The sequence below is a fragment of the Microcebus murinus genome, chromosome X (assembly GCF_040939455.1).
Source record: "Microcebus murinus isolate Inina chromosome X, M.murinus_Inina_mat1.0, whole genome shotgun sequence".
Classification (NCBI taxonomy): domain Eukaryota; kingdom Metazoa; phylum Chordata; class Mammalia; order Primates; family Cheirogaleidae; genus Microcebus; species Microcebus murinus.
Genome location: NC_134136.1, coordinates 9,008,555 through 9,033,936, shown reverse-complemented (window position 1 = coordinate 9,033,936; position 25,382 = coordinate 9,008,555). Strand labels below are relative to the sequence as shown.

Here is a 25,382-nt window from a genome sequence, read left to right as displayed (position 1 = left end):
CCCTAGCCCCTGACTGCCACTGATCTGTTCTCTGTCCCTATGGATTTGCCTTTTCCAGAATGTCATATAAACGAAATCATACAGTAAATCTCAGTGTACTTTTATTTTGCATTTTTCTTAATATGAACTTCTATAATGATTTTAAATATTTTTCATATCTCTATTTCACATCTCTTCACTTCAGAGCCAGCTATTTTTTTCGTACCCATCTCCTTGTCTCTCCAACATAATGAAATTATTTCCCTGTGTTTTTTCCAGCAGATCTTAAAAGAGTAATCATGTGATATGTTCCACACCATCAAAATAAATCCAAATTATAGGCAGATTGATTTTATCTTGGTGTTTTTCTTCTTGAGTATATTAGTATTCTCTAGATTAAAATTATCCCAGTTTTACAACACACTGAAAACAGAACTGGGTCAAATAAATGGAAACTTCTTCGGCTAGGTAGGATTTTCATTATTTTTAGATGAGAGAATTGGATGTTCAGTGAAAACAGACTACAGCCAAAAAAAAGAGGGAAATTGCTTCTTTACAATCTTATTTTTGCACCCATCCAGAAAACAAAATAATAAATAGAAAAGAAGCCATTTGCTGTCTCTAATCGGTAATTTAAGTCCTTGGTGCTTTAAGGAAATCAAGGAATTTAAAAAAAAACTGTCATAAACAAAAACTTTAAAAAATAATTTTTGGTGTCCTTTTTTACTCAGCGCTCCTGGCACAGTTCCTAGGATATAAGAGGTATTCAACAAGCTCTTGTTTCATATTTACTTTGAAAAACCACCCTCAGTGACACTAGATATATTTTTGCTTTCCTATTTTTATTTTTTATTTTAATTTGAAGTACTTTGGAGGCAGGATGAGGGACGAATACAGCGCTTCTCACTCAAGTGGTCCCATTTTTCTAGAATATTACACGAAACAGGGATTTCAAGAACTTCTAAGCGAGTCTTTGGGGAAAAGATGGCGTTTTAGCAACCCCAAGCCATTTTGGACTCCGAAAAAGCCTCAGCATTTTGCCACTGCGCATGCGTGTTTGAAGAGCCGCTGCGCGCGAGATCTTTACGTGAAATGAAAGGGGCGGCCCGTCATCTTTTGCGGACCAATGAAAAACCTCCAGATTGTCCTTTTTCTATTGGCTAACGGGGACCAATTCGAAGTGACCTGTCTTTAGCGGGTGACTAGCCGGGGCGTGCTGTGATGTAAAATGAGGGGTTGCGAGGCCGGACTGAGCTGGACCAATGAGGAAAGGCAAGGGGCTGGTTTGCCTGTTCTCACGCCCCACCCCCAGACCCTGCTGGAGGAAAGTTTCCCTTGTAAGAAGGAGAGGAGCGAACATGGCAGCGCGTTGGTGGTTTTGGTGTGTTTCTGCGACTATGGCGGCGGCGCTGCTGCTCGTCTACGAGGTTCCCTCGGCCTCTGCCCAAAGAAAGAAGGAGGTGAGGACGCGGTTTCCAGCAACACGGGCTTTTCCCAATGAGTGGAGCTTGAGAGGGTCTGTCCGCTCGTTCTTACCCCCTTTTCCCTGACAGTTCTGTGCCTTTGGTGGCTTCAGTTCCACCGTTTTCGGAGTCCTGTAATTCGTGAGAAAAGCAACTGTAACTCCTTGTTCTCTTTGGATGTACAGTCTGAGAGTGGAATGGGGTAGGCGACAACCTGGCTTCTATAGGCCTGTGATTATACATAGTTACCAGTTTTGACACTTCTTCGAGTATGGGCCTCATCGGGTGTTGGGGCTGGGGAGTTCGGCTTTAAGTCCAGAGGGTAGATAGTGTATCTGAGTCTTTCTACTGTAGGCAGATGTAACTCTCTGAATGAAGTGTAACAGCTATGTAGCAATTTCACTTCAGGAGTGTGAGAATTAGACCGAAGCTTGAAATTATGCCAGGTTTGTTACACTGTCCAAATAATTGTTTCAAAGCAACTTACCAAAGTGAAACGTCTTAACCATTTTCAGTCATTCAACAGATATCAAGCGTGCCAGGCACTGTTCTAGGTGCTTGGTATACATAAATAAAGAAAACTAATCTTTCCTTGTGGAATTTATAGGCTTTAGGAAGTGGAGGAGACACAGTATTCTTTACTCACCATTAAACCAGGCAGAAGAATTTTAACATAGTGTTTTGAAACATTTGTTGTTTAGAGCCATATACTCTTTTTTTGTTTGATTTTATTTTTTGTTTTTTAGACATGGAGTCTCACTCTGTTGGCCGGACTAAATAAAGTGCAGTGGCACGATGATAGCTTATTGCAGCCTCAAACTCCTGGGTAGAGCCATATACGCTTACAGCTTTAAAAGATTGCTAACAATTATATGTTTTAATTTTATAGATGAGAAAAATGGAGTCCTAAGTTTACACAGTTAATTATTGCACAGCATGGACTAAAGCCCTAGGTCAGTCACTCTAATGCCATTTCCTGTACATTCTGCATTTCCTCTAGTACACAAAACCTGAACGCACTGCTTTAAAAATACCAGTTAAACATTTAAGATGCTTGTCAACTTGGGCTGAATTAAGAAGCTGTCTTTATGTTTCTGAATATTTGAACTATTGCATAAGAAAACATAAGCTAGCAAATTAAAACAACACTGAGTTTACTTATTAGATTGGCAAAAAGATTTTAAAAATATACAATTATCAAACGTGGGGTGAAGTGAACAGACTCATACATTGGAAGTAGAGATTCATGTGCTTTTGGGGGAGGGTCCCAAGCCATTGTTATATGGAAAACAAGATGCAGAGCAATAAATAATTTTACATCCTAGAAGCCTTTTATGTTAAAAACAACAAACCCAATATGTAAGTGTGTGTATATGTATAGAGAAATCTCTGTAAGTATACACAACAATCCCTTAACAGTGGTTATCTGGGCAGTTGGGATTTTTTTTTTAACATAAAAATTTTAAATTTATTTTTTTAAACACAGAGCTAAGATCTATATCCACGGATAGCAGTGCAATACGAAGCTTATGTCGACTTGAAACAAAACAAATGACCATAAGGAAAAAAAAGCTATATTTTCATTTTATCTAAATTTACTTTCAGTCAATAGTTCAGTAACATTTCCCTCCCGATGCAGTACTCCCTCTTTCTATAAGGCTGTTCCTGGGAGGCAGACAGTTCAGGTAATGAGGGAGTTAAGAGAGTAACTGCTTGCAATCTTAAATGGACAATAACTTTTTGCCTCCCTTTCAGTGTGCTAATAGTTGTGTCTAAAAAAATATGCGATTCTTTAAAAGGTACAATTTCTGATTTATCATCTGTAGCCTTTGGAAACTATTCAAATGAAACTACAAAATTGGCAAATGTCTTGAAATCTGTATATAAAACATAAATTACCTCTAATTTCAAACTCTCATTTATTAGTGTACCACTCAATCTTTAAAAAAATGAAACAAAAAAAGTCTCTAAAGATAGTCTTATACCATTCTTTAAAAAAGGAAACTGTTCCTTTTAACTTTACACCCACCCCACACTCCAATTTCAAAACACATCATTTAATTGTCTAGGTCATGGACATTTCCAAGATGAGATTTTTGTATTTCGTTCACATAGCTTCTGGTTATCAGGAAACCCATGCTTTCCTTTAATGAAGGAGTTTGGTCCAGCTGATGGTGTATCCCTTCCAATATTCTTCCTCATCTTTGCTTCTGGAGGCATTTCCTCTGATTCGCTACCTTCATCTTCATTAAAAGCCGCTGTTACTGAAAGAGTTTTTGGAGCAAGAGTTGGAACAGTTTCTTTAGGCTTACTTGATCCAAGTTTGATGGATACAGCTGCTGCCTTTCTTTGTCTGACTATAGCAAATCCAAACTTGGAGGTCTTTGTAGGCTTTGTTAGGAGGTCTGCAGCTTCTTCAGCTGATCTCTTCTCAGCACTGCTACTGGAACTTTCCCCTCCAGCACTGGAAGAAACAGTGTTAGTTTTCACAGGTTTTTTCTGCTTCTTTAGATCCTCCAGGGGCTCCAGCTTACCTTGACTTTCCAGGCTTCTCCTCTCCCGCCACCCAGTTGGGATTGTTGATGATTGTTGATGACATTTTCACTTTTTACTTTATATACTATAATACTAGTATTGTCTGAATTTGTACAATGACCACTTATTTTTCATTTAGGTTTTTTTGTTGTTGTTGTTTGAGACAGAGTCTCACTTTGTTGCCCAGGCTAGAGTGAGTGCCATGGCATCAGCCTAGCTCATAGCAACCTCAAACTCCTGGACTCAAGCAATCCTCCTGCCTCAGCCTCCCAAGTAGCTGGGACTACAGGCATGTTTCACCATGCCCAGCTAATTTTTTTCTATATATATTAGTTGACCAATTAAGTTCTTTCTATTTATAGTAGAGACAGGGTCTCGCTCTTGCTCAGGCTGGTTTCGAACTCCTGACCTCAAGCAATTCGCCCACCTCGGCCTCCCAGAGTGCTAGGATTATAGGCGTAAGCCACCACGCCAGGCCAATGACCACTTATTTTTTAATGAAAAAGTGAAGGCTTTTTTTTTAAGCTAACATTTCTACCAGTGATATTATATTTATTCATTTACTCTCACTGAACTAACAGAAGGGCCTAGCAGGAAATAGATTATTTTTAAAAAAGGAATCAGCACTGAATTATACACTTTAAAATGGTTAGTATGGTGAATTTTGTGCTATGTGAATTTTACCTCAATAAAAAATTATTTTAAAGAAATCAGATTCTATTCCGCTTCCCTGCAGGCCCACTTTTCAGACCCTTATCGAATTTGCAAATATATTGCAATAACTGCTTAACTGGCTGTTCTCCATCCCATCCTCTTTAGTGCTGCCAGAGTTGCTAATCTGAAAACCCTTCAACCTATTTTGTGAAGTACAAAAAGGCCTCTATAGCTTGTCTGTGGTGTGCTTCTTCCTGTACTAGTTAAACTGAATTACATGCCTTCTTTGATCTTTCTGTACTCTCTTGTGAGTGCATTCACAAGAATGCACGTACAGAGCTTCCTCTGCACGTACAGAGCTTCTGCTGGAGTATCTCCTTTTCTGTTACTCCACCCCTCCATTCCCCTGCAGGTTCTTATTCTTCAAGTGCTAACTTCAACAGTAGTACCTTCTTCCTCGGCTAAGCTTTTCTTGGGTCCTCCAGGTGAATTGAGATGAATTCAGCACATTGTATTGTCATTGTTTATGTGCCCGTTTCCCCCAGTAAACTGTGAGCATCTTGAATACAGAAGCTTATTTATTTTTCTTTTACTCATGTCCAGGAGTGTCTGTCAAATTGTCCTCATTGAACATTTAATTAATTGTGTGCATGTAGAATCTGGGATCTGTTTTTTCACTTGCAGGTTGTCTTAGATTTCACAACCTAAAATTGTGTTTGCTCATCAGTAACATGGAATTAATATAGACTGATAAAGATGTTTCAGTTTTTACCCCTCCTCCTCTAACTGAGAATGTTTTAGGCTGTTTTTTTAAAAAAAATTACTGTGATACTACTTAGACACAATTTCAAAATATAGGTGTTCCATTGCAGGACATTTATTTTTTATCAATTATTGAAGACATTATTTTTAAAAATTCCAGGTCTACCCATTATAGTAGATTTGGCTTTAAATAGTAGAGTAAATGTATGATCTTTAAAAATCTAAGTATTCTTTTTAAAAAGACACCTTCCCTAAATGAATATGATTAAAAATCACTCAGGTTGGGGTATGGGGTGGCTCACGCCTATAGTCCCAGCACTTTGGGAGGCTAAGGCAGAAGGATCGCTTGAGCCCAGGAGTTTGAGATTGGCCTGGGCAACATAGTAAGACCCTGTCTCTACAGAAAAAAATTACTAAAGTTCTTCATAGTTGTGTATTGCTAAATGGAATGCTACCCTACTCACCTTGTTTTTTTATATGGGGGGAGGAGTGAGGATGAGGGTTCAGTTCCCTTTTATTTTTTCTTTTCTTTTTTTTATTGAGACAGTCTCACTCTGTCACCCCAGGTAGAGTGCAGTGGCATCATGACAGCTCACTGCAACCTCCAACTCCTTGGCTCAAATGATCTCTCTGCCTCAGCCTCCTGAGTAGCTGGGACTACATGATGCCCAGCTAATTTTTCTATTTTCAGTAGAAACAGTCTTGAACTGAGCTCAAGCAATCCTCCCATCTTGGCCTTTCAGAGTGCTAGGATTACATGTGTGAGCCACCTCACCTGGCCCTTATCTCATTATTTATACCTTTAATCATGTTTTTCCCTGGAACATGGACTTGTTCTGTCATATTTATTGAATGCCTTCTACATGCCAGGCACCATGATTTACATACATTATATGTAATCCTCACATTAACACTTCAATGTGAGTATTAATGCCCTTTGATAGATGAGGGAACTGATGCCAGACAAGAGAGAGGTTGGGGGCTTGCCCAAAGAAGTACAGCTCTAAGAAGCTGAGCTGAGATTCCACCCCAGGTCTGTCTGCCTCTAAAGCTATGGTCTCTGCTAGGCCACAAAGGCTTGCTTTTGCAATGACTGGTTTTATTTCTGTGGTGAGTTATTTTCCCCTTGCAATGGGAGGGAAGTTGCTTGTCCTCACATCTGGTGTTGTCTTGGGTAGGCAGCATGACAAAAATGAAAAAGCATGATCTTTGATAAAGTTACTAATAATTCTTTATTTCTGGGAATCTGTGATAATAAAGAAATGGTGTGAAATACGGAAAAGAGTAAATGCACAAAACATACAGAAGTATAATAAAAATGGCCATTATAATGCTAGGATGACAAATAAGTCCCCCCTTTAGTTTTCAAAAAAATTTATAAAATTTTAAAGAGGATATGCTTTAACCCCAGTGATCTTTTTTTTTTTTTTTTTTTTTTTTTTTGAGACAGAGTCTCGCTTTGTTGGCCAGGCTAGAGTGAGTGTCGTGGCGTCAGCCTAGCTCACAGCAACCTCAAATTCCTGGCTCAAGCAATCCTCCTGCCTCAGCCTCCCGAGTAGCTGGGACTACAGGCATTCGCCACCATGCCTGGCTAATTTTTTGTATATATTAGTTGGCCAATTAATTTCTTTCTATTTATAGTAGAGATGGGGTCTCGCTCTTGCTCAGGCTGGTTTCGAACTCCTGACCTCGAGCAATCCGCCCACCTCAGCCTCCCAAAGAGCTAGGATTACAGGCGTGAGCCACCGCGCCCGGCCAACCCCAGTGATCTTTACCAAATTATTCTAAGTCTGATTTTCCTCATCATTAGAATGGGAAAAATGCCTATTTCTTTGGCTGTTGTGAAATTAAGTGAGAAGAAGAGGACTGTAAAGTACCTATTACCATATCTGACATATAGAAGATATTAGATGAATATTAGAAAATGAAATAAGGCCGGGCACAGTGGCTCACACCTCTAATCCTAGCACTCTGGGCGGCCGAGGCAGGTGGATTGCTTGAGCTCAGGAGTTCAAGACCAGCCTAAGTAAGAGCGAGACTCCATCTCTACTAAAAATAGAAAAATTAGCCAGGCATAGTGGTGCACGCCTGTAGTCCCAACTACTCAGGAGGCTGAAGCTGGAGGATCACTTGAGCCCAGGAGTTTGAGGTTGCTTTCAGCAAGGCCGATGCCACAGCACTCTGGCCTGAGCAACAGAGCAAGACTCTGTCTCAAAATAAAATAAGATCATGTTCCTCTGGGTAGTAAAATGTTTTCTAGTTGATCTTTTTGTGATATTTTTATGAGTAATATTTAGAAAGTAGAATCACCTACATATTTTAACGAGGCAGGCTGTCATTGGAAAAACTTCTACATGGTCTGACATTGCTTTGAGAACTGACACATGAAAGTGTCACATGTGCAAAAACCCTGCAGTTCTTTGGAAAATATCTCATTACAGAGAACTGGGCTCAGTATCAGTTGCAAAACAAAACAAATTGAGACACCCAAAAAATGAAGGAAAGGGGACTGCGATATATTTTAGCCCAATCCAGGAAGCAGGTGAACTGAGAATGGAGCCGATGACATAAGGACTAAAATTGTTCTCTTCTCTGTTCACTGTTCACTGCCAATTTCCAGATCTGTGTAGTTTCACTCTTTTTTTTTTTTTTTGAGACAGAGTTGTGCTCTGTCACCCTGGGTAGAGTGCAATGGCATTATCATAGCTCTCACTGCAACCTGGAACTCCTCAGCTCAAGTGATCCTCCTGCCTCAGCCTCTCCATTAGCTGGGATTACAGGTACATGCCACAGGTCCAGCTAATTTTTTTCTGTTTTTGGTAAAGATGGACTTGCTTTTGCTCAAGCTGGTCTTGGACTCCTGAGCTCAATGATCCTCCTGCCTCAGCCCCCCAGAGCATTATGATTACAGGCATGAGCCACCGTACCCAGCCAGTCTCACTCATAATTTAGGGATGGAGTTGGGAATGTATAGTTTAACCAGGAATTTAATTTTACTAACATCTAAAGACTGGTAGATGATTAGGAAAGCTAAATATAATAAAGAGTTTTTATGAATAAACCCTGATATTAGAACAAAGATACAATCAATTAAGATTTCGGGGAAAGGGAGGTGCATTTTAGAGGAATTCAGACTGATTTTGCTTAGCTTTGTTACCTCTGAAATTCAAAAGAAATCTGAATGGCAGGATCAGATTTTAGCTTTAAATGGTAATTAATGGATTCTTATACTCCATTTTTTATGAGTGACATTCAGTGACAGTAGCAGAATTTGTGGTTAAGGCTTAAGCTACTTTGTTAGAGCTAATCAAGATAAATATTATACACACAGGTAAAATGAAATTAAACTGTTGTCTAACTGCCATTTCTTCATCTTCTTTATACTTTGTAGTCCTAGATTTACCTAACACTTGATTATTACTAGCAGGATTAGAGATATTTATAGACTTTCTAATAGTGGGGTGATTTTTTAACCCTGCTAATTAAAATGTTTTAAGAGAAGAGAAAGACTTTAAACTTACTTTACTTTGTTGGTAAATACTATATTTTAATTGTGAATATTATTGTTCTTTTTGGTTTATTTGAATAGTAGAAAATAGTCTAATGTACTCCAGGGAAAAGGAGGGAAATAAACTAATTGTGACTGTCTTTGCTTATAAATTTAATGTGTTTTTCCATAATGACTATAATTTGTTTTAAATATATCCAATGAAATTAAAAACTTTGGATCAATATATTTTCTTTCTTTCTTTCTTTTTTTTTTTTTTTTGAGACAGAGTCTCGCTTTGTTGCCCAGGCTAGAGTGCCGTGGCATCAGCCTAGCTCATAGCAACCTCAAACTCCTGGGCTCAAGCAATCCTTCTGCCTCAGCCTCCCGAGTAGCTGGGACTACAGGCATGCGCCACCATGCCTGGCTAATTTTTTATATATATATTAGTTGGCCAATTAATTTCTTTCTATTTTTTTAATAGTAGAGACGGGGTCTCGCTCAGGCTGGATTTGAACTTCTGACCTTGAGCAATCCTCCCGCCTCGGCCTCCCAGAGTGCTAGGATTACAGGCGTGAACCACCGCACCCGGCCCTTAAGAGAACTTTAAATGCCAAGTTGTATATATTAATAGCATGCTCACTTTGTCTTTTTTAGATGGTGTTATCTGAAAAGGTTAGTCAACTGATGGAATGGACCAATAAAAGACCTGTAATAAGAATGAATGGAGACAAGTTTCGTCGCCTTGTTAAAGCTCCACCAAGAAATTACTCCGTTATTGTCATGTTCACTGCTCTACAACTTCACAGACAGTGTGTCGTTTGCAAGTATGAACTTTCAACTACACTTTAAATAGCTCATAAGATTTTAACCATTTATCAATCCCAGAAGAACCAAATGAGTTCAGTGGGTACATAAATAACTAATGTATATACCTCACTTAGGAAGTCTGTGATAAAGTATGCCATTGTTCTTTAGTCAATTCTTGGGTGTCTGAATTAGCAGCAGGAGCATGGATAAAGATTGTAGTAGCCATCAATGTTTGCCAATGGCATTGATGTCGTGTTTTATTATTTATAAGTGTTTTCAGCTTCATTCTTTTGTTTTATCACAATAATCTTAGAAGGTAGGGATAGCAAATATTCTCCCATTTTTGGAAAGAAACAAGCTCTAAAATTTTAACTGGTCTACCCAAAGCTTAATATGTTTATTAATGCAATAATGGTGGCTTCATCTAAGTTTGAATTATTAGATAACAGGAAAATTTTTTTTTTTTTTGAGACAGAGTCTCACTTTGTTGCCTAGGCTAGAGTGAGTGCCGTGGCGTCAGCCTAGCTCACAGCAACCTCAGACTCCTGGGCTCAAGCGATCCTTCTGTCTCAGCCTCCCAAGTAGCTGGGACTACAGGCATGCGCCACCATGCCCGGCTAATTTTTTCTATATATATTAGTTGGCCAATTAGTTTCTTTCTATTTATAGTAGAGACGGGGTCTCGCTCTTGCTCAGGCTGGTTTTGAACTCCCGACCTCGAGCAATCCGCCCGCCTCAGCCTCCCAGAGAGCTAGGATTACAGGCGTGAGGGAAAATTTTTTAAAAAACGAAGATGCATGTGATTTCATGTGTAATCTACAAAAGTCAAATTCACATGAGCAGAGAGTGGAATGGTGGTTGGTTACCAGAGGCTGGGGGGAAGGCATGGGGAAAGGGAAGATGTTGATCAAAGAGCACAAAGTTTCATTTAGATGGGAGGAATAAGTTCTGATGATATAATACACAGCATGGTGACCACATTTAATAACAATGTATTATGTATTTTAAAATTGCTAAAAATAGATTTTAAATGCTCTCAGCGCAAAAAGACGAGTAGGTGATGTGACGGCTGTATTAATCAGCTTGATTTAATCATTTTACAGTGTATGCATAACATCATTGTGCCTCATAAATATGTACAATTATTTGTCTTTTTTTTTTACTTTTCTAGTATTTTTGGCTACTGTCAATTAAAAAATAATTTAATTTAATGTTTTGTTTTTTTTGAGACAGAGTCTCACTTTCTTGCCTGGGCTAAAGTGCCGTGGCATCAGCCTAGCTCACAGCAACCTCAAACTCCTGGGCTCAAATGATCCTCCTGCCTCGGCATCCCAAGTAGCTGGGACTACAGGCATTCGCCACTATTCCTGGCTAATGTTTTTTTCTATTTTTAGTTGTTTGGCTAATTTCTTTCTATTTATGGTAGAGACGGGGTCTCACTCTTGCTCAGGCTGGTCTCAAACTCCAGAGCTCAAGCAATCCTCCTGCCTCAGCCACCCAGAGTGCTAGAATTACAGGTGTGAGCCACTGCGCCTGGCCAAAAAATACTTTTTTTTTTTTTTTTTTGAGACAGAGTCTTGCTCTGTTGCCTGGGCTAGAGTGCTAGCTCACAGCAACCTCAAATTCTGTCTGAGCCTCCCCAGTAGCTGGAACTACAGGCATGCACCACCATTCCTGGCTAATTTTTTCTATATATTTTTAGTTGGCCAATTAATTTCTTTTTTTAAAAAAACTCCTTCCTTCCTTCCTTCCTTCCTTCCTTCCTTCCTTCCTTCCTTCCTTCCTTCCTTCCTTCCTTTTCTTTCTTTTCTTTCTTTCTTTTCTTTTCTTTCTTTCTTTCTTTTCTTTCTTTCTTTCTTTTCTTTCTTTCTTTCTTTCTTTCTTTTCTTTCTTTTCTTTCTTTTCTTTCTTTCTTTCTTTTCTTTTCTTTCTTTTTTGAGGCAGAGTCTCACTTTGTTGCCCAGGATAGAGTGAGTGCCGTAGCATCAGCCTAGCTCACAGCAACCTCAATCTCCTGGGCTCAAGCGGTCCTACTGCCTCAGCCTCCCATGTAGCTGGGACTACAGGCATGCGCCACCATGCTGGCTAATTTTTTGTATATATATTTTTAGTTGGTCAATTAATTTCTGTGTGTTTTTAGTAGAGACAGGGTCTTGCTCAGGCTGCTTTCAAACTCCTGACCTCGAGCAATCCACCTGCCTCGGCCTCCCAGAGTGCTAGGATTACAGGCGTCAGCCACCGCGCCCGGCCTGGGAATTTACTTTAAATAAAAAGGCAGGACGACTAGTTTAGTAAAAACTTGGAGGCTCTTCAAATTCTGATAGCCTGGGCCATGTGAAGGAATAGACAGCCTTGTTTCAGAATAGTGTGTTATTCTACCCCAACCCTTGATAACTTTTCTTTCAGAATTTTCTCCTTAGAAGTGAGGGATAGTCAAGATATTTGGTTCCATAGTGCTTATTTTAAGGGGTGTGTGCTGAATGTAAATTAAAAATAAATGAAAGAAGGAAAAAGAATAGTATTTATTAACTATGAATAAATCTATAATTACTTTTAATTCAGTTCACTCAGTAAGAATCAAGACTATACAAAAATGACAGGGAACAAACACAAACTCATACATAATTCTGTGTTAAATGCAAATTAATGGAATTCTTACTAACCTGAGTTGTTTTTTTTTTTTTTTTTTTTTTTGAGACAGAGTCTCACTTTGTTGCCCAGGCTAGAATGAGTGCCATGGCATCAGCCTAGCTCACAGCAACCTCAAACTCCTGGGCTCAAGTGATCCTTCTGCCTCAGCCTCCCAAGTAGCTGGGACTACAGGCATGCGCCACCATGCCCGGCTAATTTTTTCTATATATATTATTTGGCCAATTAATTTCTTTCTATTTATAGTAGAGACGGGGTCTCACTCTTGCTCAGGCTGGTTTCGAACACCTGACCTTGAGCAATCCGCCCGCCTCGGCCTCCCAGAGAGCTAGGATTACAGGCGTGAGCCACCTCGCCCGGCCTAACCTGAGTTTTTACTGGTATCTTTCTGTGAGACCAAATTTAAAATTGACTCACACTTTCCTAAACTCATTCAACAAATAAAACTTAAGCAAGGGCAATGTGAATAATACTATATTTTTTTGGTGCCGTTGGAATGAGAAGCGTAAAATATATGCCCTACCCTTATCATTTGGTTAGGGAAATGAATTACGCACATAAAGATCTAGCTGGCAATATAAGACAATTTGTGAATAAGTAATAGATTAATTGTATACATAATAAATACTGTAAAATTTCAGGAAGGACAAATAATAGGAGTGGTTAGGGTTGACCTAATGGAGGAGACAGGATTTGTGCTAGGGCTAGACAGAGGGATCAAATTTAGGTAGAAACAAGATATTCCAGTTAGAAGCAATTATGTACACAAGGGTGTGGAGATAGGAGTAAATCAGGTGCTGGGATTAAGGGATCCTATTTGATATTGATTAGTAGTGAGGGTAGATAAAAGCTAGATGCAGGCCGGGCGTAGTGGCTCACGCCTGTAATCCTAGCACTTTGGGAGGCCGAGGCGGGCGGATTGTTCAAGGTCAGGAGTTCGAAACCAGCCTGAGCGAGACCCCGTCTCTACCAAAAATAGAAATAAATTAATTGACCAACTAAAAATATATATACAAAAAATTAGCCGGGCGTGGTGGCGCATGCCTGTAGTCCCAGCTACTCGGGAGGCTGAGGCAGTAGGATCGCTGAGCCCCGGAGATTGAGGTTGCTGTGAGCCAGGCTGACGGCACTCACTCTAGCCTGGGCAACAAAGTGAGACTCTGTTTCAAAAAAAAAACCTAGATGCATTATTTTGAGCTAGGTGATAAAGAACCCTGAATAAACAGTGAAGCCAGCGGCACTTGCCTGTAGTCCCAACTACTCACAAGACTGAGGTGGGACGATCTTTTGAGGCCAGGAGGTCAAGCCTGGAGTGCGCTATGATTGTGTCTGTCAATAAACCAGTGCACTCTAGCCAGGGCAGTGTAGCCAGACTATCTCTAAAAAAACAATGAATAACCGTTGAAAGAGCTTGGAGACTGTATTCTGAAGGTAACAGAAAAGGAACAATGGTTTCTGAGAAGAGGAAGGGTTTCAGAAAACTAGTAATTTAGGAGGACTGATGTATATTGCAGTGTAAGAAGGATTGGAGGAGGAGAAACTAGATAATCAGTATTTTAATATCCTACTATTAGATATTAAGGATCTGACCTTAGATGATAGCAATAAAAATAAACAGGAGAGGAAGGAATTTAAAGTTAATCACAAATGAGAATTGACAGATCTTGGAAAGTGAAAGCATATGGGAGATAACAGAAAAAGTCACAGATGACTTGAGGTTTTGATTAATTTCAATTCCTTGGACTCTTCTTATCTTTCATTATAATAATAATTCATCTGATTGTATTTTTATTTCCCAAGTAGCATTTTTGCTTTAGATTTTTTTTTTGTTTTTTTGTTTTTTTTGAGACAGAGTCTCACTCTGTTGCCCTGGCTAGAGTGAGTGCCATGGCGTCAGCCAAGCTCACAGCAACCTCAAACTCCTGGGCTCAAGTGATCCTCCTGCCTCAGCCTCCCGAGTAGCTGGGACTACAGGCATATGCCACCATGCCCGGCTAATTTTTTCTGTATGTATTACTTGGCCAATTAATTTCTTCCTATTTATAGTAGAGATAGGGTCTTGCTCTTGCTCAGGCTGGTTTCGAACTCCTGACCTCAAGCAATCCGCCCGCCTCGGCCTCCCAGAGTGCTAGGATTACAGGCGTGAGCCACCCGCCCGGCCTGCTTTAGATTTTTAAAATGGATTAATATTATAGTCCTACTTTCTCTAGGCAAAATACTTCTGCCTTATCTTTGAACTCTTAGAAGTAACTTAGGGTATTATAAATTGCAGAGACTATTAGCTGTATTTGTGCAATGACCACTAAAAGAGCTTTGGGATAAGAAACAGACGTGAGGTATAAAGTAGAATCAGATGATTACTACTTTCTGGTGAAATCCTCAACACTCAGGAATAAGGCTTCTCTTATGCCAAAACAAGGTTTATCCTTACCCTGTCAGCAAAGCCTGACTTACTTGTTAATGTTTTTTTACTATTTCTTGTATTAGAAAAACTACTGTGCTTGGTTGCATCTCTTTTACTGCTGATAAACTAGATTGTTTTTTAAAATTGTTTTATATGTTATCTTCACAAATCTGATTGCATTCAGGCAAGCTGATGAAGAATTCCAGATCCTAGCAAACTCCTGGCGATACTCCAGTGCATTTACCAACAGGATTTTTTTTGCCATGGTGGATTTTGATGAAGGCTCTGATGTATTTCAGATGGTAAGACCTTTCGTTTATTCTACTGTATAGGAATAGATAAAATGTGGATAAAGTGGAATACATTTTTTTCCAGTGGCTACAAGAGGTTAAATAGGACAGCTCTTTTTTTTTTTGAGACAGAGTCTCACTCTGTTGCCCGGGCTAGAGTGCCATGGCATCAGCCTAGCACACAGCAACCTCAAACTCCTCAGCTCAAGTGATCCTCTTGCCTCAGCCTCCCAGGTCAGGTAGCTGGGACTATAGGTGCAGGCCACCACGCCCAGCTAATTTTTCTATTTTTAGTAGAGACGGGGTCTTGCTCTTGCTCTGGCTGGTTTCGAACTCCTGACCTTGAGCGATCCGCCCGCCTTGGCTTCCCAGAATGCTAGGATTATGGGCGTCAGCCACTGTGCCCAGCCAGGACAGCTCTTATTTAGGATCTAGAGTAGTGAACAAAAAGCTAAACTTAAGCTAACCATCAAATGTAGTGATCGATGCTAACCTATTAGAATGTGGAGATTAGGTAGTAATCAAGTAATTAATATATTTTTATTGTAGTAAAATATATAAAACATAAAATTTACCATTTTAACCATTTTCAAGTGTATAGTTTATCAAGTAATTTTTAAAATCATAGCATGGATTCCACCATTATATAATACTGAAGTCCTTAGTAGGGCAGTGCGTAGAGGGACAAAGGGTTGCAATATGGGAGGGAAATGCCAAGCTCTAGGAACCCAGATCGTCTATAATGGGTGATAAGCATGCTTTCCCTTTGTTTTGGAAGGAAACTAGCTTTCAAGCATATACAAATACCCTTGATAAGGCCATCCAGAACAAAGGCAGTTAGTGCCTTTGCTCACAAGTCATGCAGAAACAAGAGAAACTCATACAGAATTATCTCCCAGCATAGAACCTTTCAGGGACTTTAACATGTTGATATATGTTACACTTTCCTTTCCAATAAAGGGCTCTAATACAGAGAATTTACCAAATTATTGGACCACTTGATAGAGCATTTTGGGTGGATTTCATGAAACATACTTTTGAAAAGAATGGTATATAGACTAAAGCCAGAATTCCTTAGTCCTTTTCACTTCATGTGCTTTTTACTCCAAGCACACAAGACCACATTTCTTATAATCATATTCTTCCATGCACTATCTTATTTCAGCACTATTGATTGTTCATTTCCAAGAACATGAAGTATATTTACTTCCCTGCCCCTTTTTTCTCCACTTTCAAAATAATAAGGCTTACACTTTAAGCCTTGCTTCAGTTACTTCCTTTAAGCCTTTTTAAATTCTCCAGATGAAAAGTGAGTCATACTTTTTCTTTTATTGTCACACTACTTTCCTTATATTTCTATTATATACTTGTCCACATTCTATCTTATAGTAGAATTAGCTCTATAATTGTTTGGCAGTATCTCTTAGAATATAGTTAGTACTTAATGGCAGAGCCAATATCCTGTAGCTATCAGTACTTAGTACATAACAGGTATTCAGTAAATGTTGAAAAAAATGGCTTAATGTCCCATTTTGCAGTATATCATTGTGCTACTCATATTCCAGTGTCCCACAGCCATCTTCATCAATCAAAATTTGTATGTTTATTAAAAATGCTATAACCTAAAATTGTTAGTGCATTTAGCTTTATTAGACCAAAGGAAACAATTTCTAGAGTTTAAGAAACTACTCTCTCATTCTCTACTATTCAGGCTGACATTGCTTAGAAAATTAAAAATTTTAATTCCATTGATTTTAACAAGATATCTATAACTTCTGCTAGTGATATGTAAAAATGCAAAACCAATTTTTCCTACCTCAAATAGTTTTTTTATTAATATATAATATTTGTACGTATTTATGGAGTATATGTGATATTTTGTTAATGCATAAAATGTGTAATGATCAAGTAAGGGTATTTAGGGTATCCATCACCTCGAGTATTTATCATTTCTATGTGTTGGGAACATTTCAAGTCCTTTCTTCTTGCTATTTTGAAATGTACAATACATTGTTGTCAACCTACTCTACTATCAAACATTAGAACTTATTCCTTCTATCTAATTGTGTGTTTGTACCTATTAACTGACCTCTCTTCATCCCACTCACGTATCTTCCCAGCATCTGGTATCTATCATTCTACTCTCTACCTCTATAGGATCAACATTTTTAGCTCCCATATGTGAATAAAAACATGTAATATATGTCTTTCTGTACCTTATTTCATTTAATACAAAGACCGTCAGTTCTATCCATGTTGCTGCAAGTGATGAGATTTCATTGTTTTTTATGGCTGAATAGTATTGTGTATATATACCACATTTTCTTTATCCATTTGTACATTGATGGACACTTAGGCTGATTTCATATTTTTGCTATTGTAAGTAGTGTTGAAGTAAATATGGGGGTACATGTATATCTTTGATATACTGACTTCCCTTTGCATAAATACTCATTAGTGGGATTACTGGATCATATGGTAGTTCTGCTTTTAGTTTTTTGAGAAATTTCCAGGCTGTTTTCCATAGTGGCTCTACTAATTTACATTCCTTCCAGTGGTTCATAAGAGTTCTCTTTTCTCTGCATCCTTGCCAGCATCTGTTTTTTGTCTTTTTAATAATAGCCATTCTAACTGGAGTAAGATGATACCTCAGTGTGGTTTTGAATTGTATTTCCCTGATTATTAGTGATGTTGAGCATTTTTTCATATACCCATTGGCCATGTCTTCTTTTGAGAAATGTCTATTCATATCCTTTGTCCACTTTTTAATGGGATTAGTTGATTTTTTTACTGTTGAGTCGTTATTATACAGTCGTTACAATACTGTACATTCTGGGTATTAGTTCCTTATTGGATGAATAGTTTGCAAATATTTTCTCCCATTTAACAGGTTGTCTTTTTTCTCTATTGATTGTTTTCTTTCCTGTGCAGAAGCCTTTCAGTTCAATATAGTTTCATTTGTCTGTTTTTGTTGCCTTTGTACCTCAAATAGTTTTTAATATTAATGCCCATTACTCCATTTTAGAGCTACATTTTAGAGTTAGAGATATAAGGATGATAGTGTGTCTATCTGTGGAAGAAATTAAAATCTTTCTCAAAGTAACAGTGTATTCAAAAACTAAGCATGGATGAAAAGTGATAACCTACCAAAAATAGTGTATCTTAGTTTGGCTCATTAACCTCCAAAGATTTTCAAAACCTGCAAGATTATTTTGTTAATTTTTAATAGTGGTAAAATATACATAAAATTTCCCATCTTAACCATTTTTAAATGTACAGGTCAGTAGTGTTAGGTACATTTACACTATTGTATAGCTGATCTCTAGAACTCTTTTCATCTTACAAAACTGAAGCTCTGTATCCATTAAACAACTTCAGTTCCCTACTCCTAGCCCTTGTACTCACCATTCTATTTTTTGTCTCTATGAACTTGACTAATTTAGGTACCTCATATAAATTGAATCAGACAGTATTTGCCTTTTTTTGTACTGCCTTATTTCACTTAACATCATGTCCTAAAAGTTTATCCATGTGGTAGCATGTATCAGAAGTTCCTTCCTGGGTGGGGTGCAGTGACTCATACCTGTAATAATAGCACTTTGGGGGGCTGAGACAGGAGGATCACCTGAGCCTCAGGAGTTGAAGACCAGCCAGAATAAGAGTGAGAATCCAACTGTACTAAAGAAATAGAAAAATTAACCGGGCATTGTGATGGGTATCTGTAGTCCCGGCTACTGGGGGGGCTGAGGCAGGAGGATTGCTTGCTTGAGCCCAGGAGTTTGAGATTGCTGTGAGCTGTGATGATACCATGGCACTCTAGCCTGGGCAACCGAGTGAGACTCTGTCTCAAAAAAAAAAAAAATCCTTCCTTTTAAGGTTGAATAATGTTGCATTTTATATATATATACATATATATATACACACACACACACACACACACACACACACTATATTTTGTTTGCCCATTCATCTGTCGATAGATACTTCCACCTTTTGGAATTATGAATAATACTACTGTCAACATGGGTGTACAAATATCTCTTCAAGACCCTGCTTTCAATTATTTTGGATATATACCCAGAAATGGGAATTGCTGAATCATATGGTAATTCTATTTTTAATTTTTTGAGGAACCTCCATACTGTTTTCCATAGCAGCTACACCATTTTACATTCCCACCAATAACACACAGAGTTCTAATTTCTCCACATTTTCACAAACACTCTTGTTTTCTGGGTGTTTTGTTTTATTTTGTTTGGGATAGTAGCCATCCTAATGGGTATTAGGTGGTATCTCATCGTGGTGTTGGTTTTTATTTTCGTAATGATTAGTAATGTTGAACATCTTTTCATGTGCTTCTTGGCCATTTGTATATCTTCTTTGGAGAAATGTTCTCATCCTTGAAATATTCAAGTCCTTTGCCCATTTTTTAATCAGGTTGGTTTTTGTTGTTGAATTTGTAGGAGTTCTTTATATATTCTGGATATTAGCTTTTTATCAGATAAATGATTCACAGATAATTTCTCTCATTCCTTAGGTTTCTTTTTCATTCTGTTGATTGTGACCTTAGACTGCAAGATATTTTTAAGTTAACTGATGTGCTATAAAGATATTGTGCTGGTAATGAGGGAAATACTAATCACAATAATAAAAATATACACTTTTCACCCATCATATCAACTTTTGGCAAGAATATGGGGAAATGGATACATTCCTACATTGATCAATAGAAGGACAATTTAGTACACTTTGGAGGGCAATTTGCCTATATACATTTTAACTGAAAAAGGTTTCTGTCCAATAATGTAACAATTTCATTTCTAGGGAAACACTTTCACATGGGTACAAGAAGATATGCACAAGGGTGCTCATTGCAACATTATTATTATTTTTTGAGACAGAGTCTCACTTTGTTGTCCAGGCTAGAGTGAGTGCCGTGGACGCCACGTCAGCCTAGCTCACAGCAATCTCACACTCCTGGGCTCAAGCGATCCTCCTGCATCAGCCTCCCGAGTAGCTGGGACTACAGGCATGCGCCCACCATGTCTGGCTAATTTTTTCTATATATATTAGTTGGCCGATTAATTTCTTTCTATTTATAGTAGAGACAGGGTCTCACTCTTGCTCAGGCTGGTTTCGAACTCCCTGACCTCGAGCAATCCACCCGCCTCAGCCTCCCAGAGTGCTAGGATTCCAGGCGTGAGCCACGGCGCCAGGCTGCAACATTATTTTCAATTGGAAAAAAGGGGGAAAAAAACCCTGAAAGTCTCAACAATAGCATAATTACTAAATAACAATGAGAGTGAGGTTGAGATAGATATCTCATGGATAGATTTCTCAAACATGGTTGAATTAAATAAAACAAATTGCAGAATGATACAGTTAATATGATAACATGTTAAAACAAGCAATATTATGTTTTCTAGTGGTATATATTCATGTATGTGAATAAATTCAGAAAGATCTGGAAATGGTCACTGTGGATGCCAGAATGCACTGGAATTCATCCTTATAACCACATAATGCTTTAAAAAATACTTTTTTACAAGGGAAATGTATTCATATACTTACTTTTCATTTTTAGACACATTTTCAAACATTCAGAGATGGTATAACTAAACAAATATCAAAGAAAGGGTCTGGCCTAAAATCTGGGCATTATTTGGTGAAGTGAACACTGTCCAGGGTCTGGTTCTTAACTTTGCAAACACAGAAATTGAATTTTAACAGTGTAACCAGAATTTATTACCTCTGAAGATTTTGTACCCACTGACTAAACAGTAAAAATCTGTGGGCATTGGTAACCAAAGAGCTAACCTATTAATTCACTGTATTATGCAGCCAAATAGACAGGTCAGTAGTGTTAGGTACCGCACTATGTATAGCTGATCTCTAGAACTCTTCATCTTGCAAAACTAAAACTCTGTATCTATTAAACAATTTCAGTTCCCCCCTCCTCCAGCCCCTAGTACTCACAAAGTAATCATATCCAGTAGTCAGTATACCCTCTCACCTTACGGGAAGGTCTAAAAAAATTATTGTTATAAGGTTTTTTTTTGTGAGTATAGAATCAAACCAAGGAAGTTTTATTATTTTACTGGCTGATGTTTTTAAGTTAAAATTGTTTTGTACAAGCCAATCTCCATTATAGAATTACCTGCTGGGAGGCCCTGAATACTCGCATGTTTTGGTCAGGATCTTTACCCTGGACTTAGTGGACTTGCTCTTTTCCACAAGTATAGTTATACCATGTGAAGAAAGATATAGTGCAGATAAGAGGGTTATGGTTTCTTTACCTTCATATTTCCAGTGTTGTCTTCTCAGGTGTATCATGGTCTTGTGATGGAGAATAGGGAAATGTGATGCTCATCAATAAATATTTCTGAACCCTCTTAGAATTGACTGTTTCAACATTTGGCTACCATTTTGTATTGGTTTTTAACTGCCATTTTAGAGCATTACCTTGTTTCCTCCAAATTGAGAATAGAGCTCTATTTGGAGCTTGTCTCAGGTATGTGTGATGATTTTAGTGTTCATAAATGTATTCTTTTTGCCTAATCTCTGAACAGATTAAAATATCTGTGGTATGGGAAATTCTCCATTCTAGTGGAGTAAAATGTAGGTTTCTTAGCCAGGGATTTCTGTTTGTTTACTAAAGTATAATAAGGTCACAGGCAGCCTTTTGTTTTAATCCTGGCTCCACCACTTATCGCTTTTCTTAGGCAGATCACTTAATCTACCTAATCTGGGCTTCCCCATCTTTTTAATCTTTAATAAATTTCAAGGTATTGTTTGCCATTAAGATTATTTTCTTGGTAACATATTTTTGTGGGCTACTTTTTATTCAGCTAAACATGAATTCAGCTCCGACTTTCATCAACTTTCCTGCAAAAGGGAAACCCAAACGAGGTGATACATATGAGTTGCAGGTGCGGGGTTTTTCAGCTGAGCAGATTGCCCGGTGGATCGCAGACAGAACTGATGTCAATGTAAGTTTCCCTACTTTGTAGGAAGTTATTTTGCCATTATCTCTTTTAAATCTTACTAGGAACAACCAGACACTGTGGTGCACTATGGTGATGGGCAGCTCCTTTCTCGTAGCCTGGGGACGCTCCCAACAAGCTCCGCCCTTACATGACCTATGGTCAACTAGCTAGGCCCGTTTTGATGGGTGAATTCTGAACACTTACCCAGTCATGGGAGGCTAACACCTGCGGGACTTACAGTTGCTGGGGAGCTGGCTGGACTGGGGCACCATCCCCTCCCCCTAGCCAGCAACTTTCGCACGGAAAGTGGTAGGCTCCACCCCTGGAGGTAGGAAGAGGCAAGAAAAGCCACTTTTTCCCTCTGTGACTAGTGTGAATCCATGGGACCTTGGCACAGGTCAATAGTTGACAGACCAGTGACTTTTGTTCTTGACACCGGTTTAGATCATCGAGTAGGATCATAATTATGGGGCATGATTTCCACATCTGGTGGGCTACAAACAGTGGGGTCCATGGTCAGGGAACAAAAATCCTGGCAAGAGGCTATAATAGGCTCCCCAATAACCCCTCCCATCAGGAGCAGCCTCCAAACTGTGGTGGAAGAACCCCAAACAACATTAGTGTCTCCCCTTAGCGGCAGATCAAGCAACCATAGAAGTGCACACATCCAGGCTGTTAGGCATCAGTTGCAATCTGCCTTGCTCCTACACCGTCTACTGGAATGGAGCCTAAACAGGGCGTGCTACTTTCCAAACGCAAACTGAAAGATGGAAAACAACAGCTGATCCATATGGGAAGGACTCAGCAAAAGAATTCTGGAAGTATGAAGAATCAAAGGGAAAGCACACCCCCAAGGAGGAACACCAGCTCTCTAGCAATACACATTAACCAAATTAAGAACGTTAAAATGACAGAAGAAGAATTGCGAACATGGATTGTAAGAAAACTCAATGACATGCAAGAGAAAATGGATAACCAACAGAGAGATTTTTTTTTTTTTTTGAGACAAAGTCTCACTTTCTTGCCCGGGCTAGAGTGCCATGGCGTCAGCCTAGCTCATAGCAACCTCAAACTCTTCGGCTCAAGCAGTCCTGCCTCAGCCTCCCGAGTAGCTGGGACTACAGGCATGCACCACCATGCCTGGCTAATTTTTTCTATATATTTTTAGTTGGCCAATTGATTTCTTTCTATTTATAGTAGAGACGGGGTCTCACTCTTCCTCAGGCTGGTTTCGAACTCCTGACCTCGAGCATTCTGCCCACCTCGGCCTCCCAGAGTGCTAGGATTATAGGCGTGAGCCACCACGCCCAGCCAGAAGTCAAGATCTTAAAGAAAAATCAAACTGAACTCCTGAAAATGAAGAATCAATTCAGGGAACTACAAAACACAGTGGAAAGCCTCAAGAACAGGGTAGATCAAATAGAAGAAAGAATCTCAGGGATTGAAGATAACACCTTCCAATTAAATAAGTCAGTCACAGAGACAGAGCAGAGAAATAAGAAAAAAGAGCAAATCCTTTTGCAATATACCTAACCTAAACATTTGTACCCCCATAATATCCTGAAATAAAAATAAATAAATAAATAAATCTGGCCGGGCACGGTGGCTCACGCCTATAATCCTAGCTCTCTGGGAGGCCGAGGCAGGTGGATTGCTCAAGGACAGGAGTTTGAAACAAGCCTGAGCAAGAGTGAGACCCCGTGTCTACTATAAATAGAAAGAAATTAATTGGGCAACTAATATATATAGAAAAAAATTAGCCGGGCATGGTGGCGCATGCCTGTAGTCCCAGCTACTCGGGAGGCTGAGGCAGTAGGATTGCTTGAGCCCAGGAGTTTGAGGTTGCTGTGAGCTAGGCTGACGCCATGGCACTCACTCTAGCCTGGGCAACAAAGTGAGACTCTGTCTCAAAAAATAAAAATAAATAAATAAATAAATAAATAAATCTTACTAAGAAGCTCTAATTGGTATTGTCCCTTATCACTGAGGTGATAATAGTTTGGCAGTCCCTTCATAAGTAGTATTTAACAGAATCATCCTGATGAATGAGTGAAATTAAAAACACCCTGTATTATTAATACTTTATTGAATTCAACATGGAAACTACTCTTTTGAACTTCTTAAATCTATGGACTATCTACCTGTAGTTGGTAAATCCTTCTTAATTTAGGAGATACTATGTTGTGATTAAACAGAATATTGTACCTATTCTATCCCATTTTAGGATACAGTAGAGATTATTTTGATTGCGATGACATAAAAAAAGTATCATTTTTCCTGAGAGTAACCACACTAATTTTGATTGCTTTCCTTTCAAATTATTTAGACCCGTATATTAATAATTAATTAAATGTTATACTTTAAAATATTTGTGTCTCCTTTCCATTAGATTAGAGTAATTAGACCTCCAAATTATGCTGGTCCCCTTATGTTGGGATTGCTTTTGGCTGTTATTGGTGGACTTGTGTATCTTCGAAGAAGCAATATGGAATTTCTCTTCAATAAAACTGGATGGGCTTTTGCAGCTTTGGTGAGTAAATTTTAGAATAAAAATTATTTGAATAAAACTCCTAATAATGTATTTTTAGGTAAGCTTTCATTTATATGAGAAGTAGCATTTTGATTATTTCTTTTTTTTTTTTTTTTTTTTTGAGACAAGGTCTCGCTTTGTTGCCCAGGCTAGAGTGAGTGCTGTGACGTCAGCGTAGCTCACAGCAACCTCAAACTCCTGGGCTCAAGCGATCCTGCTGCCTCAGCCTCCCAAGTAGCTGGGAATACAGGCATGTGCCACCATGCCCGGCTAATTTTTTCTATATATATTAGTTGGCCAATTAATTTCTTTCTATTTATAGTAGAGATGGGGTTTCGCTCTTGCTCAGGCTGGTCTCGAACTCCTGACCTGGAACAATCCGCCCGCCTCGGCCTCCCAGAGTGCTAGGATTACAGGCATGAGCCACCGTGCCCAGCCGCATTTTGATTATTTCTTACCCAAGGGAAAGAATTTTTTATATTTTTAATTTTCTGCTTTAAAATCATTGTATTTCCTCATTATCTCATTAGGATGGCCAGAGCTTCAAGAATGTGATTGTGCCCACTTTCTGTTTGTTTGTTTGTTTATTTGTTTGTTTGTTGAGACAGAGTCTCACTCTGTTGCCTGGGCTAGAGTGCCATGGTGTTAGCCTAGCTCACAGCAACCTCGAACTCCTGGGCTCAAGCCATCCTTCTGCCTCAGCCTCCCGAGTAGCTGGGACTACAGGCCCGTGCCACCATGCCTGGCTAATTTTTTCTATGTATTTCGGTTGGCCAATTCATTTGCTTTCTATTTTTTTTTTTTTTTTTTTTTTGAGACAGAGTCTCGCTTTC

At 38.9% G+C, this 25,382-nt stretch overlaps 1 protein-coding gene and 1 pseudogene across 1 annotated transcript in view; one reads left to right on the top strand and one right to left on the bottom strand.

The window, feature by feature from the left end:
* The first annotated feature begins 1,188 nt into the window (after positions 1-1,188).
* Positions 1,189-25,382, top strand: part of MAGT1 (magnesium transporter 1) — a 48,055-nt gene continuing 23,861 nt past the window's right edge. The window contains exons 1-5 of the mRNA XM_020284952.2: positions 1,189-1,439; positions 9,538-9,707; positions 14,928-15,045; positions 21,882-22,022; positions 24,409-24,549. Of these exons, the coding sequence (XP_020140541.1) occupies positions 1,242-1,439; positions 9,538-9,707; positions 14,928-15,045; positions 21,882-22,022; positions 24,409-24,549 (768 nt within the window). The 5' untranslated portion in view covers positions 1,189-1,241. The remainder of the gene's footprint in view (positions 1,440-9,537; positions 9,708-14,927; positions 15,046-21,881; positions 22,023-24,408; positions 24,550-25,382) is intronic.
* LOC109730247 (PEST proteolytic signal-containing nuclear protein pseudogene) lies at positions 3,500-4,041 on the bottom strand (annotated as a pseudogene).